Source organism: Thamnophis sirtalis, unplaced genomic scaffold (assembly GCF_051295495.1).
Source record: "Thamnophis sirtalis isolate CommonGarterSnake01/CBP01778 unplaced genomic scaffold, rThaSir2_p1.2 scaffold_4, whole genome shotgun sequence".
In the NCBI taxonomy this organism is placed as follows: domain Eukaryota; kingdom Metazoa; phylum Chordata; class Lepidosauria; order Squamata; family Natricidae; genus Thamnophis; species Thamnophis sirtalis.
Window position 1 is genome coordinate 100366452 of NW_028261384.1, and position 13145 is coordinate 100379596.

The 13145-nt window shown below is 35.7% G+C and overlaps 1 protein-coding gene and 1 long non-coding RNA gene across 2 annotated transcripts; one reads left to right on the forward strand and one right to left on the reverse strand.

Moving 5' to 3' along the window:
- Positions 1-345: 345 nt before the first annotated feature.
- Positions 346-9424, reverse strand: PRR15L (proline rich 15 like). Its single transcript, XM_014057895.2, has 2 exons — positions 9141-9424; positions 346-6246 (listed from the first exon to the last, which is right to left on the reverse strand). Exon 2 carries the CDS (start codon positions 6218-6220, stop codon positions 5897-5899), a length of 324 nt encoding a protein of 107 aa, XP_013913370.1. The 5' UTR covers positions 6221-6246; positions 9141-9424; the 3' UTR covers positions 346-5896.
- Positions 9425-9526: 102 nt separating this feature from the next.
- Positions 9527-12149, forward strand: LOC148045997 (uncharacterized). The gene is made up of 3 exons (XR_015696435.1): positions 9527-9641; positions 11313-11371; positions 12097-12149. It is a non-coding gene; the product is annotated as an uncharacterized LOC148045997 (long non-coding RNA).
- The last annotated feature ends 996 nt before the right edge of the window (positions 12150-13145 follow it).

Consider the following 13145-nt stretch of genomic DNA (forward strand, 5'->3'; position numbering starts at 1 on the left):
TTACATACTGTGCAAAAGGCATAATCAACAGGCCAACAAAAGGAGCAAAGGACCAAAGTACATCTCAAAAGCAATTCAGTGCTAGAAGGGCATAGATCAACACCAAGACTAACATCAAATCAATAATCAAGAAGTGAACAATATCGCACTCAAAGAATTAACAAACAAGCAAACAGCAAACAGCCCCACCACAAATCCAATGGTTGACAGGGCAAGTCGGTAGAATATAAATTGAGAGCACACCCCCATTCCCTGCTAACATTGATAATGTTATGGTTTAGTAATGAAACATCTACAAGAAAACAACCAAGCTCAGAGTGCACCAAGGACCTCTCATTTCAACCCTGAGGTACAAACATATACTTTTATTGGAAAAACAGCTGATTTTTGAGCTTCCATTAATAATTCTGATGAAATAGGTCACTTTTAATTGTTTTCATAATAAATCCATTTAGGACAATTGGAACAAACTACATAGCAGGTGATTTTTGCCAGATCACAAGAGAAACTGTTACAGAGTTCAACAAAACTGCTGTTCAAAGTTTATCAAAATTGTAATTTTTACAAGAGCAAAATGAGGTTGATGGATGAGTTATTAATGTAGTTCTTGGCAGCTAAAGTTCATGTGGTTTGCTAGACAAATTTGAAGGGAAATAGCCTTGCAGTAAATGTGGGAAAAGAACAACCTTGAACTGAATATATGTAGCAAGCAAATATTTTAAAGGCATTTCTGCTGATTTAGTGGATCAGAATTACAAAATCAGAGACAAATAAATATTTGCCATTATTGAAATGACTCATAGGAAATGGAATTTCAGATGTGACTATGGAATAATAAAAATAAAGCTCGAGGCTGAATTTATAAATGCATGGGAAAATGTTCAAATCTTCTTTTCAAATATTATTCTTGCTGTTAGAGATATTGGGAAAATTCTGAAGAAGTAATTCTAGGTAGTGTTAAAGAGTTCTGAGTTACAGAGTGAGAAAGACAAAAACAAAGAAGCTATTTTTGTTTCCTTCTATTTAACACCGCCCTTTCTGGAATATAGCAAATGAATTACAATATAAAGTTCCAATTAACTTTCTGTATAATTCTTCTGAGAAGGAACAGCTAGTCCAACACCAACCCCCTCACCTCAGAATTTTCACTGCGACATCAGGAAAAAAAACCCACACAAACTATTCAACCTTGGACATACTGTGGTAAAAAATGATGAAAGATTTGCAAAAGTAGCCTTTGATGAAGCTAATAAAATGCATTATACTTTAGAGGAGGAGGAAATCTTTTTACACAGTGATTACTGTTCAGTTTGAGCTGGAGAGGAACTGTTTCAAGAAACCTTGCTATATACCAGTGTTTTAATGGACTTCAACTCCAAGAATTTCCCAGCCAGCAAATCAAAGATGTTAAAACAGTAGAATATTTAAACAGCTTAATATAATGTAATGCTGCACTAGAAGGAAACTGAAGATCATAAAAGGGGACTTTGTAGTCAAATTTTAATGGGGCACCAATTCATCTACTACAGTTTCCTCTTTAGTTGGTTCTTTTTCATGTGGCGTTGATACAAATCCCTGATAATCTGTTGAGTTACATTTGGATCTGTTCCAATATAAAGTATTGTTTGAATAAAAAATAATATAAGAAGCTAAAAGAGCTTGAAGATGAATATTATTTGTACATTGATATCAAGATGGTGATTTGTATCTGAGCCATGTAATTCTGCAGGACAAATCCAGCATTTTTGCCACCTGATGCACAACACAAGAGCCTTCTATTCCCAGTTTATAGACTAGATCCAACAAATTTTAGTTAAAGTTTTACTTCAAAAGTTGGAGGAAGAATAGCAAATTTCATCATATTAAAGGACAGCAGACAAGTTTAGTGGGTTCCCAAAGCAGTATCTCATGTAAATGTGATTAATAAATAAAATGAAATCATATGTCTGCCCTCCTAAGAGATCCTACTACTAATCCCCATCTCATAGTGATTGGGTTCATATATTGTATTAAGCCAGTCATTGAATAAACCCCTACTGATTGATTTTGTACTATAAAGCATGGTTTATAAGTGAGTTTGTCTCGGTTCACACATTGTGCTAAAACAATACCAATCACATCACTTAGTGGGTTATCTGAAACCTGGCTATTGTCATTTTGTCTTACAAAAGCACTGGTCTTGGGTACATAAAAGTGTTGCCACAGTTTCACCCCATTTTATTTGAGTGCAAGTTTATATATTTTGGGGGCCAGTATCCCCATGACCCTGCTTATTTGTTGGCTTGCATTAAAATCAGTATCCCTCTTTTTTGCTAGGGATACAGCACATAAATAGCATTGTATATACATTGCAGTGCACAGTATGGACTGAACAGCTGGGTTTGTGGATATCACACTTAGGCAGCTCATGTACCAAAAAACATAATAATATTCAGGTAGCCCTTGATTTCTGATCAGTTGCTTAGTGATCATTCAAAGTTATAATGGACCTACGTCAAGGGTATGTATGACCTGGATTCAAGTTCCAACAGTCATGTGATAGAACTTTGGGTGCTCAACTACTTGGCCCCATTTATGTTTCCAGGATCTGAGATCATATAATTATGTTTTATGATAATTTTGCTGAAAACTGGCATTTACTTTTGGTGATGAATATCTGTAACTTGGGTGGAGGTTGAGGGTGGAGGTTCTTTCTCTGAGCTTGTGGATTGGTTTCCAAATATTTTGTCACTAGGCTAGGTAACATCTTTAGTGGAATTTAGGGAATTCCATAAACTCTGCTGAAGATGTTACCCAGCTTGGTAACGAAAAGTTCAGAAACCAACCCTCAAGAAAGAACCTCCACCCTCATTTATTTCTGGGTTTTTATAAAACTTGGCCCATGGCAAACCATTGATTTACTTAATGACCATGATGTTTGTTTAATGATTGCCACAAAAAAAGTTGTAAATTTGTATTGGTTATATGATCAACCCACTAAATGACTGTCATGACTTACAACCATTATGAACAGGCTTCATTATATAGTATGTCATAAGTTAAAGACTATGCTCAAAATCACTAGAAGAATCTCCTTTGCTTTTTGCTAAATTAGTAAAGTGATGCTGTCCACCCATCAAGTTCAAGAGCCATACTATGGTAGGTGCTATTAAGTCAACAGGTTGTAGTCCATTGTTCCAATTATAGATGATTTTCTCTAATCTTCATCTGATCTTCACCTGAACGCATCCAACAAAGGGGAAGCACTACTTCTCTGATTAATGGTTCCACTGTCAAAAAGCACTTACAATTCAGAAGTAATTTTCCTCTCATACATATTCAATAATAATATGTTCCTGTAATTTAAATACATTATTCAGTGCTCTATTCAATGTTATATCCTGTCAAGTATTTGAAAAACATGACCATAGCTCTTGTTGGTTTCTTCTCAAAAATAACCATCCCTCTTCATTTAACCCAGTGTTTTTCAAACTTGGCAACTTCATGGTGTATGGACTTCACAAATATGTGAAGTCCATTCCGGGAGCTGAAGTCTACATGTCCAATAGTTTAAAAATCAAGGATTATATATCTCTTGCCAGTCACCTGTTACTCTCATTGCTATGCTTTAAAATGTTAAAGATTGCCTGAATCAGAAGCCATAACTAGTCATGGTATTCAAGGTAGAGTGGGCATATCAAATGCAGAACAAAGTGCAAGTAGAATTTTTATTTTAAAACTGTATTTCTGTATATGCTACCTAAAATTATATTTGCCTTTTGGTTTTGATTTTCTTCCCTTCAAGCATATCACATTATTGGTTTCAGTTTAGCAAAATTTTGAAGCAGACATTGAATGACTCTCAATCCAAATCCCATATTCAGTTTACAATTTATTAATACTGCAATTTATCCATAGAATTTCTGCTTCCTTAGAAAATAATTTTGCAATCATCTCTATTAAATAATATTGATATTTTATCCCGTTTCTTTTATAAAAACTACTAAATTTTATTTCTGTTCTGAAAGATATCCTATCCAGTTTTACATCATCAGCAAATTCAGGAAAGTTTCATGTCTTTATCCAAGTAATAAAAAATGTTTCAGAACTCAGGATCTACGATATTACCTCCACTCACATGTACTGTAGGAAGCCCTCCCTCCCCAGATTAAAATATTATTTATTCTTAATATTAAAATGAGGCAGAATATGATATTTCTCCAAAGGAGAAATTCAGGAAAAATAAATCTTAACAAAGGCAGAAAATAACTCCAGTCTTTCTTTATAGCCTCAAGTTTTTAAACGATGGATTTTTGTATCTATGAAGGAAGACTGGGTCAATCTATTCATAAACAAAATGCCTTCTGCCCTTACATCTGAAGGGATTAAGAATTTACACCCCACATCCAAATTCTAAAGACAGGACATGACCTTTAGGATTAACCCACCACCATTAGAATAGCAAAAAAAAAATACTACATTGCACAATCCCCCTAGCCTAGAGCAGTGTTTTTCAACCACTGTGCCGCGGCACACTAGTGTGCCGTGACATAGTGTAAGGTGTGCCGTGGGAAAAACACCCGCCTATATTGAATATAGGCACAGAGTTAAATTTTTTTAACATTTTCCAATGATGGTGTGCCTCGTGATTTTTTTCATGAAAAAAGTGTGCCTTTGCACAAAAAAGGTTGAAAAACACTGGCCTAGAGCATCTTAATCACAACATCCCAGAACCCTATAAAGATCCATCCATTCACCCAGCCAAGGGGTTGGACAAGCGAGAAACATTGCTGTTGCCACTGAAGTTTCTGGAAACCAAATAAACCTTCTTTCTTTGCAGCCAGTCAGACTCCATTTAATTTCCAGCGACTTTCTCCTGGCTTTGAATCGGACCGGATTTTTCTTCCTACAGTACCTTACTCTAATTTGATAAGTACTCTGAGCTCAATTTTTGAGTCAGGTATGTAGCCACCTATCCCGCTCAAACTCAAGTAGCATGCTAAGCAGAATATGGGCTGTTTGTAAAGTGCTTTTCTGCAATGAAGTTAAACTACATCTCCAGCATTCCCTCAATCTAAGGATTCTATCCTAACATACCTTTGATTAAGTTCATTTGGCAAGATCTGTTTTTGACAGCTCATGCTGACTGCTGGTAATTATCAGATTGTTTTCAAGTTTCTTAAAAATAAAGATTTGTATGAACGGCTGTAGAATCTTTTCATGTACTGACATCAGATTGGCCCTAGTTGTTGATATCTAAGAGGCCACCAAAGCTCACCTATAAGAAGCAACTTAATCTATAAAAACATTTCCCATCTAAATTTTCTATCATGACATAGAATAAAATCATATAAGGTGAATGTTTGGATAATTTTCAGTGATAGTCAAATTCAATCACTGTTGCAAGAAATCTTACAGCAGGGAAGAGGGAAGACGAAAGCAGGTGCCAGTACCAATGAGGCCTATCAGAACAGCTGCCCAAGTGTGCTAAGAGCTGGGCAGGCCTGAGACACAAAACAAACACTTTCTATTTACTCCGATTAGAATGTTTACAAGGTAGCTAAGGAGGCGTAATTGATCTGAATTTAGCAGTACTATGTATGCTCCCTTTTCTGTGCTCTACCTGTCAATATCCCTTTCTCATTTATAAGTCCCTCATAAGCTTGTGTTTAATGCAAATCTTGCATTGTTTATTTCTTAAATTAAAAAAGAGGAAAACAAAATAAAACATAATGTAATGTTCATCCTTTGGAGAAACTTCACATGAAAATCAGGACCCGATCCTAAAGTTTCAGATGGCTCCCTCGTTAACTTCATTAGCAAATGTAATGAACCTGATGAGTCAACATCAGCTTCTCTTCAGCTGAGAAATGTCCTCAAAAACAGGCTTATGAAAAGCATCTCCTTCACTTGGCCATTATTTTTCATCCCGTTCCCCATCAGAAAAGAAATTGGGGTTTTCGGGCAAAGTAGCCCTGATTTTCTTCTTTTCTTTGAAGCGTCCAGAATTGGAAACTTTGACATGTTTCCCTTTGGTACTTTTGTCCACAATTTTCTCTAGCCGGGCATTGAATTCTTGCTCATTGTGGCTTCCACTGCTCCCATCTGCTGGCGTGCCCTCTTGTACACTCTCATCATTGGCCACTCCATAAATATCTGGACTTTCATACAATACCTTTGGAGTTGATTTTTTCTTTCGGAGGAAGGTGAACTTCCACCAACTATAATTATTTTCTGCCATGGTGCCAACAGGAAGGATCAGTCACCCTTGGGAAAGGGGAAAAAAACACATATCTGTTATGATCTTGTGACATTGGCAGGTTCTCCCCCCCCCATAAATGATCAATAAGAATTCATATTTAGAATTCTGAGCTTCATATTCCTCATGTACGCATAATAAATACCTCACTCAAAATCCCTATTTTCATTCCAAAAATAAATTATGCAAGTTAGATGGATAACATAAGCAAGAAACTATGAACTTTCTCTCTTGATCTGTGCCAAAGCCCTTATGCCTTAGAGAAGAAAATGTGTAATACAAATAATGAGGACAAAATCAGATTCCATGTATGTAGGAAAGATTTATTTTTGATGTTTAAGTATCCCAAGAGCTACGCTGATTTAATCCATGCATTATGCCAAGCTAAACAAGCCAGTTGTAATGTGCAGAAGGAATAAACTTGAGGAATAGAAGAAAGAACCAGAATCAAAATAACAGTCAGAAATCTGAGGCTGGGCAAGAATTGAGAAATCATCTCAAGACAAGATTCTTTTGAGTTCTCACAATAAGGGGGTGAGGACGACATTCAGACTTGCAATATCCTGTTTCTACAACCAATAAAAGTAGCGTTGGCATACATAACTTTAGTTTCCTAATCTGGTGCTAACCAAGTGTCTTGTGAGTCCTTTTAAATGATCCATATGGGCCAGCCTTGGATAAGAGAAAAATAGGCTACAGTTATATCTTCTTGCTGAATAAAAAAAGTCCACAAACAACTACAATAATTTTTATTCTTTCCAGCTAGGTGGCAACTTGAAAATTAAGTAGAATTACAATTGGTTAGCATTTGGTGACCACCATGATACTTTAAGTCTAGACGGTGGAATATTGAAAAAAAATCATTTAAAAGGGAATAGGAAAGAAAACTGCATGGAATGCTTACTAAGTCAGCAGGGGAACTCAATTTGGAAGTTTATCTTTAAATTATTATTATGCATTGATTATTATTTTTCAGCTTCTAGCTCGATTCAGGATTTTATATTTGCTCAAGGCGTAACTTCTTGTTTTAAATCTATTTGGATCAAGAGCAAGGGCAGGAGCTAAATTAAAACATTTGTTTCCTGTATGATCTGAGGATATTGAAGCTTAAGATACCATTATAGTTTACAAATAGACAACCTTACTGAAAGAAAAGACTGAACTCAACCCTCTGTTTGAAGGCTTATCTATTCCCTGTAAGCCAAGCAAAGAAAGATAACCTTTCTTCCATCCCATGTACTGTACGTCCTATATTAGAACCCATTCACTGTGTCCATAGATTTCTGGGGGGGCTGCTAAAATCCAACCTTATCTTCCAGGTCAGAAGTGGAACCAGAGAGAGATATTAGAAACATAGATGAATGGTAATCTTTAGTATAACAACTGCTATATCACTCAGTCCGGTGTTCTTCAACCAAGTATCCTCCAAATGTGTTACATTATTTTTAAGCTTGGTGACTAAGTTACAGATTCAAATATGCTGTTCCCAAAACCATGCTTAAACTTTATTTTAAGACATTTAATGTTTCTCTGAAGCACATGACCTATTGCATTTTCTTTTCTTTTTTTACTCATGCTCTCTTTGTCCATCAACCTGGAATCCCCCCCCCCCCCCAAATGCTGGCTCAGAATTATGGGAGTTGTTTCAATAAACGACTAGGGTCGGAGGTTGGGGAAAGGAAGAAAGGAGGGGTCCAGGACCCATTTTTATTGGATATGATAGATAACTAGATAAACTATCTACCATGTCCTCACATCACATATTAACTACTTCCATAGGGTGGAGATAACGGCAGAGAATGCTCTTTCCTAGACCCTGCCAGTTGGAGTTCTTTGATTGGGAGGAGGTCGGCAACATACATTCCTTGCCTGACTGAGTGGGATGAAGCTGGGTCTATAGGCAGCCTGGTTCTATTCCATGTAAGGCTTTACAGGCCATAAGCAACATCTTGAATTGAAGGAAACTGGCACCCAATATAGTTCATAGAGTAGAGATGTTAGATGTGCCCTTCTTTGGGCACCCAATATAGTATTTAGCATTTGATTTCATCCATCCTTGAGAGGAATCTAATAAGTTGGGAGCAAGGCAATTTGAAGAGATCAGAAACTGAAATATTCTGCACAGATGTATCTTCTTTTTCTCCATATACACAGCAAGAAGGAGTCATTTGCCAGAAGAACCCTCTTGCTAGAATGGCATAGTATTTGACTCTAAACCAATGTTTTACATGTATAACAGAAAGCAGAGCATTTTTAAAACTTACAAATTGATGGACACCTTTGAAATAGGCAGTAAAATAAATAAATGTATCAAGACATACATTTCTTTTGTCTCCCAATTCTTAGGACATAATTGAGCAAACTAATGTTCTTCACATGCTTTGGATTACAGTTCTTATGATCCCTTGCAATTTGCTGTTTTGGTTGGAGGTAAATAAGAAAATTCAATTTTTTTATCAATTTGCCTGACTTCTGAGCTAAAGAATCAGACCCTATCTTTGTTAAGCATATTTTAGCAGTAACTCAGGTTTGCAAAAGTGAAATATGCAAAACAGATACTCAGTGGGTTGTCTGAGGTTTTTTGTTTTGTTTCCCTATCTTATTTGAAAGCCAAATAAAGTTGTTCCTTCTTATTCTATGTTTACAACAATCTTGTAAAAGATTAGAGCAAGAAATTATATCTTGGTCTGGGATCATCCAGAGATTAGGAATAAGTATGGATGAAAACAGACGTTTGCCCCATTTTGATTCAAAACTCTGCCCACTGAAGTTTTATTTGTCTTATCTTTACATCTGCTGTTATGATTGATTAAACATTTGTGAAGGCTACAAAACACAGCATTCCCAGGTGTGGAGTGAGTTTCCTTCCCCTCTTCCCTTAAAAGTGCCATTAACAACATACCTGATTCGTCTGATGTCTGATTTGTCCGTCACTGAACAGTATCTTCAACTCTTGTGGGCAAAGCCCAATATGGAGAAGACGTGAGGTAGAACGAGACGTTGAATTACTTTTGTGCAAAACTGGCAGAGATGGCTATGGCAATCAGTAAAAATGTGGTTCTCACATCTCAGGTGTGTGGAGGTGCCACATACCTATTTGTGCTCCACTTCTCTCTCCCTTCCTCTTTATGTCAAGGTTAACTAGGGACTGAGCCACTCCTGCCTAAAGTAAACAGGAGCGAATAGTGGCTGAACAGGGACAGATTTGAATATTCATGATGAGGGAAATCTAAGCTGAGTCCTTTTGCTGCCTTAGAGCAATTCCATTTGACTTTACCTGCAGAGAAGGAGGAGATGGTATTTAAGGTGGGGGGAGTTAAATTCCAGAATTTCAGCCCTTGGATGTTGGGAATGCATTCATGAAGCCTTAAAGATTTATTTACTGAGTCAAAGTTTTAAAAAGGTAAACACTTTACTTCCTTAAGTGGATTATGTTGATAACCACTGGGAATAAATGCATATGCCCACAGAGGCTTAGACTTTATAAATGCAAACTGAGTTAACAAGACAAAATTTAAAACACCTAGATTGTAAAGAATTGCACCCTGATAAGTAACTGGCCTGCAGGGCGCAAATTCTCATATGGGGACACTATTATTCTGCAAGAAAGTAAATCTAATATTGTACACTGTCAACTTATTGAAGATAATTTTCCTCAAATTCAATTTTTGGTGATCTGGCTAGTTTATTTTTTTCTGCCAGAATCAAATGTGGGAATCAACCACTGAAAAACATGTCAACTATAAAGTAAACTGAAAATTCACAAAAATTATATGAGTTTTAATTTTAAGAGTCACATATACTATACATATAATTTTATGTCACAGTAATCAAATGATAAATGTGTGAACTAGTGTTTTATAAATACCTGTTTTGTGACTTCTAGTTCCAGTTACTGTATTTATTATAATTGGACATTTATTTTATCCTTCTAATCACCCAGCAATATAGGTAGGCATAATGTGAAACATAATGTGTTAGGTATTTATAGTTGCAGCATAGTGTGAAAGCCTCCTATTGGTCATATTTTATTACAATAAACAAAATGTTTGAGGGCAAAATGTAGTGGTCACATAGTTCTATTCATGAATTGGTGGAGTAAGAAACATTTTTGAAAACTTGCCTTGAATATTTTGGGTATTCTAAAAAGCCTTACTGAAGTTTTAAGCTTTTATAATAAAAGCTTCAAGGTAGATGGGAAGGGTTTAATTTTGTATTAATTCATTTTTAAATAAATATGAAACTATTTGATCACATAAAATAATTTTATCATCTGGAGATTTTAAGAAACTGAGAAAAAAATTCCCTCCAGAGATATATCTGAGTTCTGCTTTAGTTCATGCTGGGGCTTGGGCCTCTGTAACACTGAGCAAGGTTAACTGGAGTTTTTTTTAAAAAAATAATAAGGAAATAGTCTTGCCTATTACTATCATGATGTTTGCAAAGCTTTCAACAATTATGACTATTTGTTATTTATACAGTGTCTCAAAGATACTGGTTCTTTGTGGAACAGTGTAAATATACAAATAAAAAATATAAATTTGAGTTTCCAATCTGTTTCCAGTCTAAACTGAACAACAGCAACAAAAAAACCAATCCTTTCCTGGCTAAATTTTCCATGTCAGATAAGCCCAGTAAAAGGTCCTGGTAAATGAAGATCAATTTATTCATCTATGTAATCCTCCAAATCCAACTTTGTGGGATACAAAATGTAATTTTCTAGATGTCAAAGCAATATGGGGACAGCAGAATATATACCCACTGAAAAACTAATTCTCAGCTTAATCCACTTTACAAAGAACTCGTTAAAATAAAACGAAATAACTCTTAAACTGACATTTAATTTGATATTGAACAGGTGGAACTTCCTGGTTCCAGTTCGTACCAGTGCCAAGCAATCTTCTAATGTCTATTTCTTTATCCTTCATTGAAACCAAAGGGTTAACATCTCTAGTTCTTACTAGTTTGGTTCTTTTACATCTATTCTTTTCATTGGAGGATTAATCAGACTAGACTCTGGCTCAGGCACTCATCAGACCGGTTTATACTTCTTTTCTTTTTCTTTCTGTGTTAGGTTGAGGGAATAATTTGTTCCTTTTCCTGTTCAGCTGCCAACAGCTTCCAGTAATCCAGGTTAGAGACCATTCAGTTGTTTTCCCAGGCAAATCATTATCCCAAAACAGCAAATATTTCCAATGAGAAGAACATTGTACAGTATTTAGAGTGGAAAAGAATCTGTAATTGTAATTGTTCAGAACTGAATCTATTTCCCATAATTCAAGTTTATATCAGTTCACCATTTTGGGACTGATGTCTTAATGGCATTCCAAACTCACTTGGTTACCCATTCCTAGTCATGAAACCATGACTCTTATAATTTCTAAAACTAGAGACGGGGCAAAGGTAATGTGAGAAAGGTCGGGCTTCCTTCACTCATTTATAACCCATATATTAATTTATTTACTTCCAGCTTGAATTTTATTTAAGCATTCTTAAATTTGTGTGTCACTTGAATCTACCCTCATTATAGACAAATTTAACTCCATTTATGTTCCATTCAAAAGATTGGTGCTTTAGTTAAATATAATATTACTAACATTCTCTGATCCCTGGACAGTAAGTATGTTTAATGGGTTAAATCCAAACTTTTTAGAGAAGGAAGTTCAACTGATTTTAAGATCTATTTTCTAGGCATGTCTAAGTCCAAACTCAACACCAACAATCTGGAATACATCAATAAGAGTTGGCAAAATGTTTTTGTTACTGTAAATTTGCTTACCACAATCTGATGCCCTAGATATTTATTAGATCTTTTAAGAGGCAAAGATTCTATAATCTAATCAATATATAATCTACAGGTGAACATGACTGGAGAAAACTCACACGTAAGTCAGAAAAGGGACATCCATTCTTCTCATCATCTGCCTGGAAGTTATAAATAGTAGTGAGATTGTATACTATCTAGAATGTCAAAATGTAGTTAATTCTCATTCAAATCATTCAGACTGGAACATAAAGTTGCTTATAATAAAACGTCGTGTCGTCCATTTATGAAAAGTTATTATCTTCGCCATAAGCAAACACATGGACTGAATGCCGAGCTCTGTAATTTCACCTTTTTATCAAAGGCAATCTCATCTTAAAATACTATTATTAAAACAAAAGCCCGAAAATATTCACAATTCAGTTTGGAAATTTATTGGTGCCAAATATTCTACCATGTACATAAAACATTAGAATTGCTGGACAATTCAACTTGGAGAATAGATGTTTTTGCATTGTTTGCTATTACTATTATTACTAGGTTATGCAATTCCAACATTAACTTCTGGTTGGAACAAATGGCTACTTTTGAAAAACAAAAATATTATAAGTTATTTTCCAATGTGACCTTATAGTCCTGTTATTCTTTAATTTACTTGAAGGCAGTCTCATTGTGTAATCATATCTCAGCATCCAAGTAATAAATAGCTGATGTAATGGGCAGCCTTGGATTACCAAAGAACATGAAGGAATTATGACTACCGTTTTATCTTGAGCTGTCGAATATCTGAATACCGTACTATTCTCTGACAGGTTTTGCTAGTGAATAAAGATAATTGTTTCACCTTAGAGAATTTGCGGATTGACTTAAACCTTTCGATAATCCTTTTACCACTGGTCATGTCCTTAGCTGAAACGCTTTAGCATTTCCGCTTCATCTACATTAGGGTTCAAATTTGCACGTGCACCATTCGCTCATGCAAAAGTAGCCTCGTCAAAGAATCTGAATCTGTGTGCAAATTTTGAGCACCACCTGCCGACCGATACCGTTTCCTAACTGCTTTCCTCTGCCTTCACTCGCTCCGCCCGCAAAGCCCCCGCCCCCGCAGCTGCCGTGAGCTTTTTTACGGTGTGAGTTTCTGCT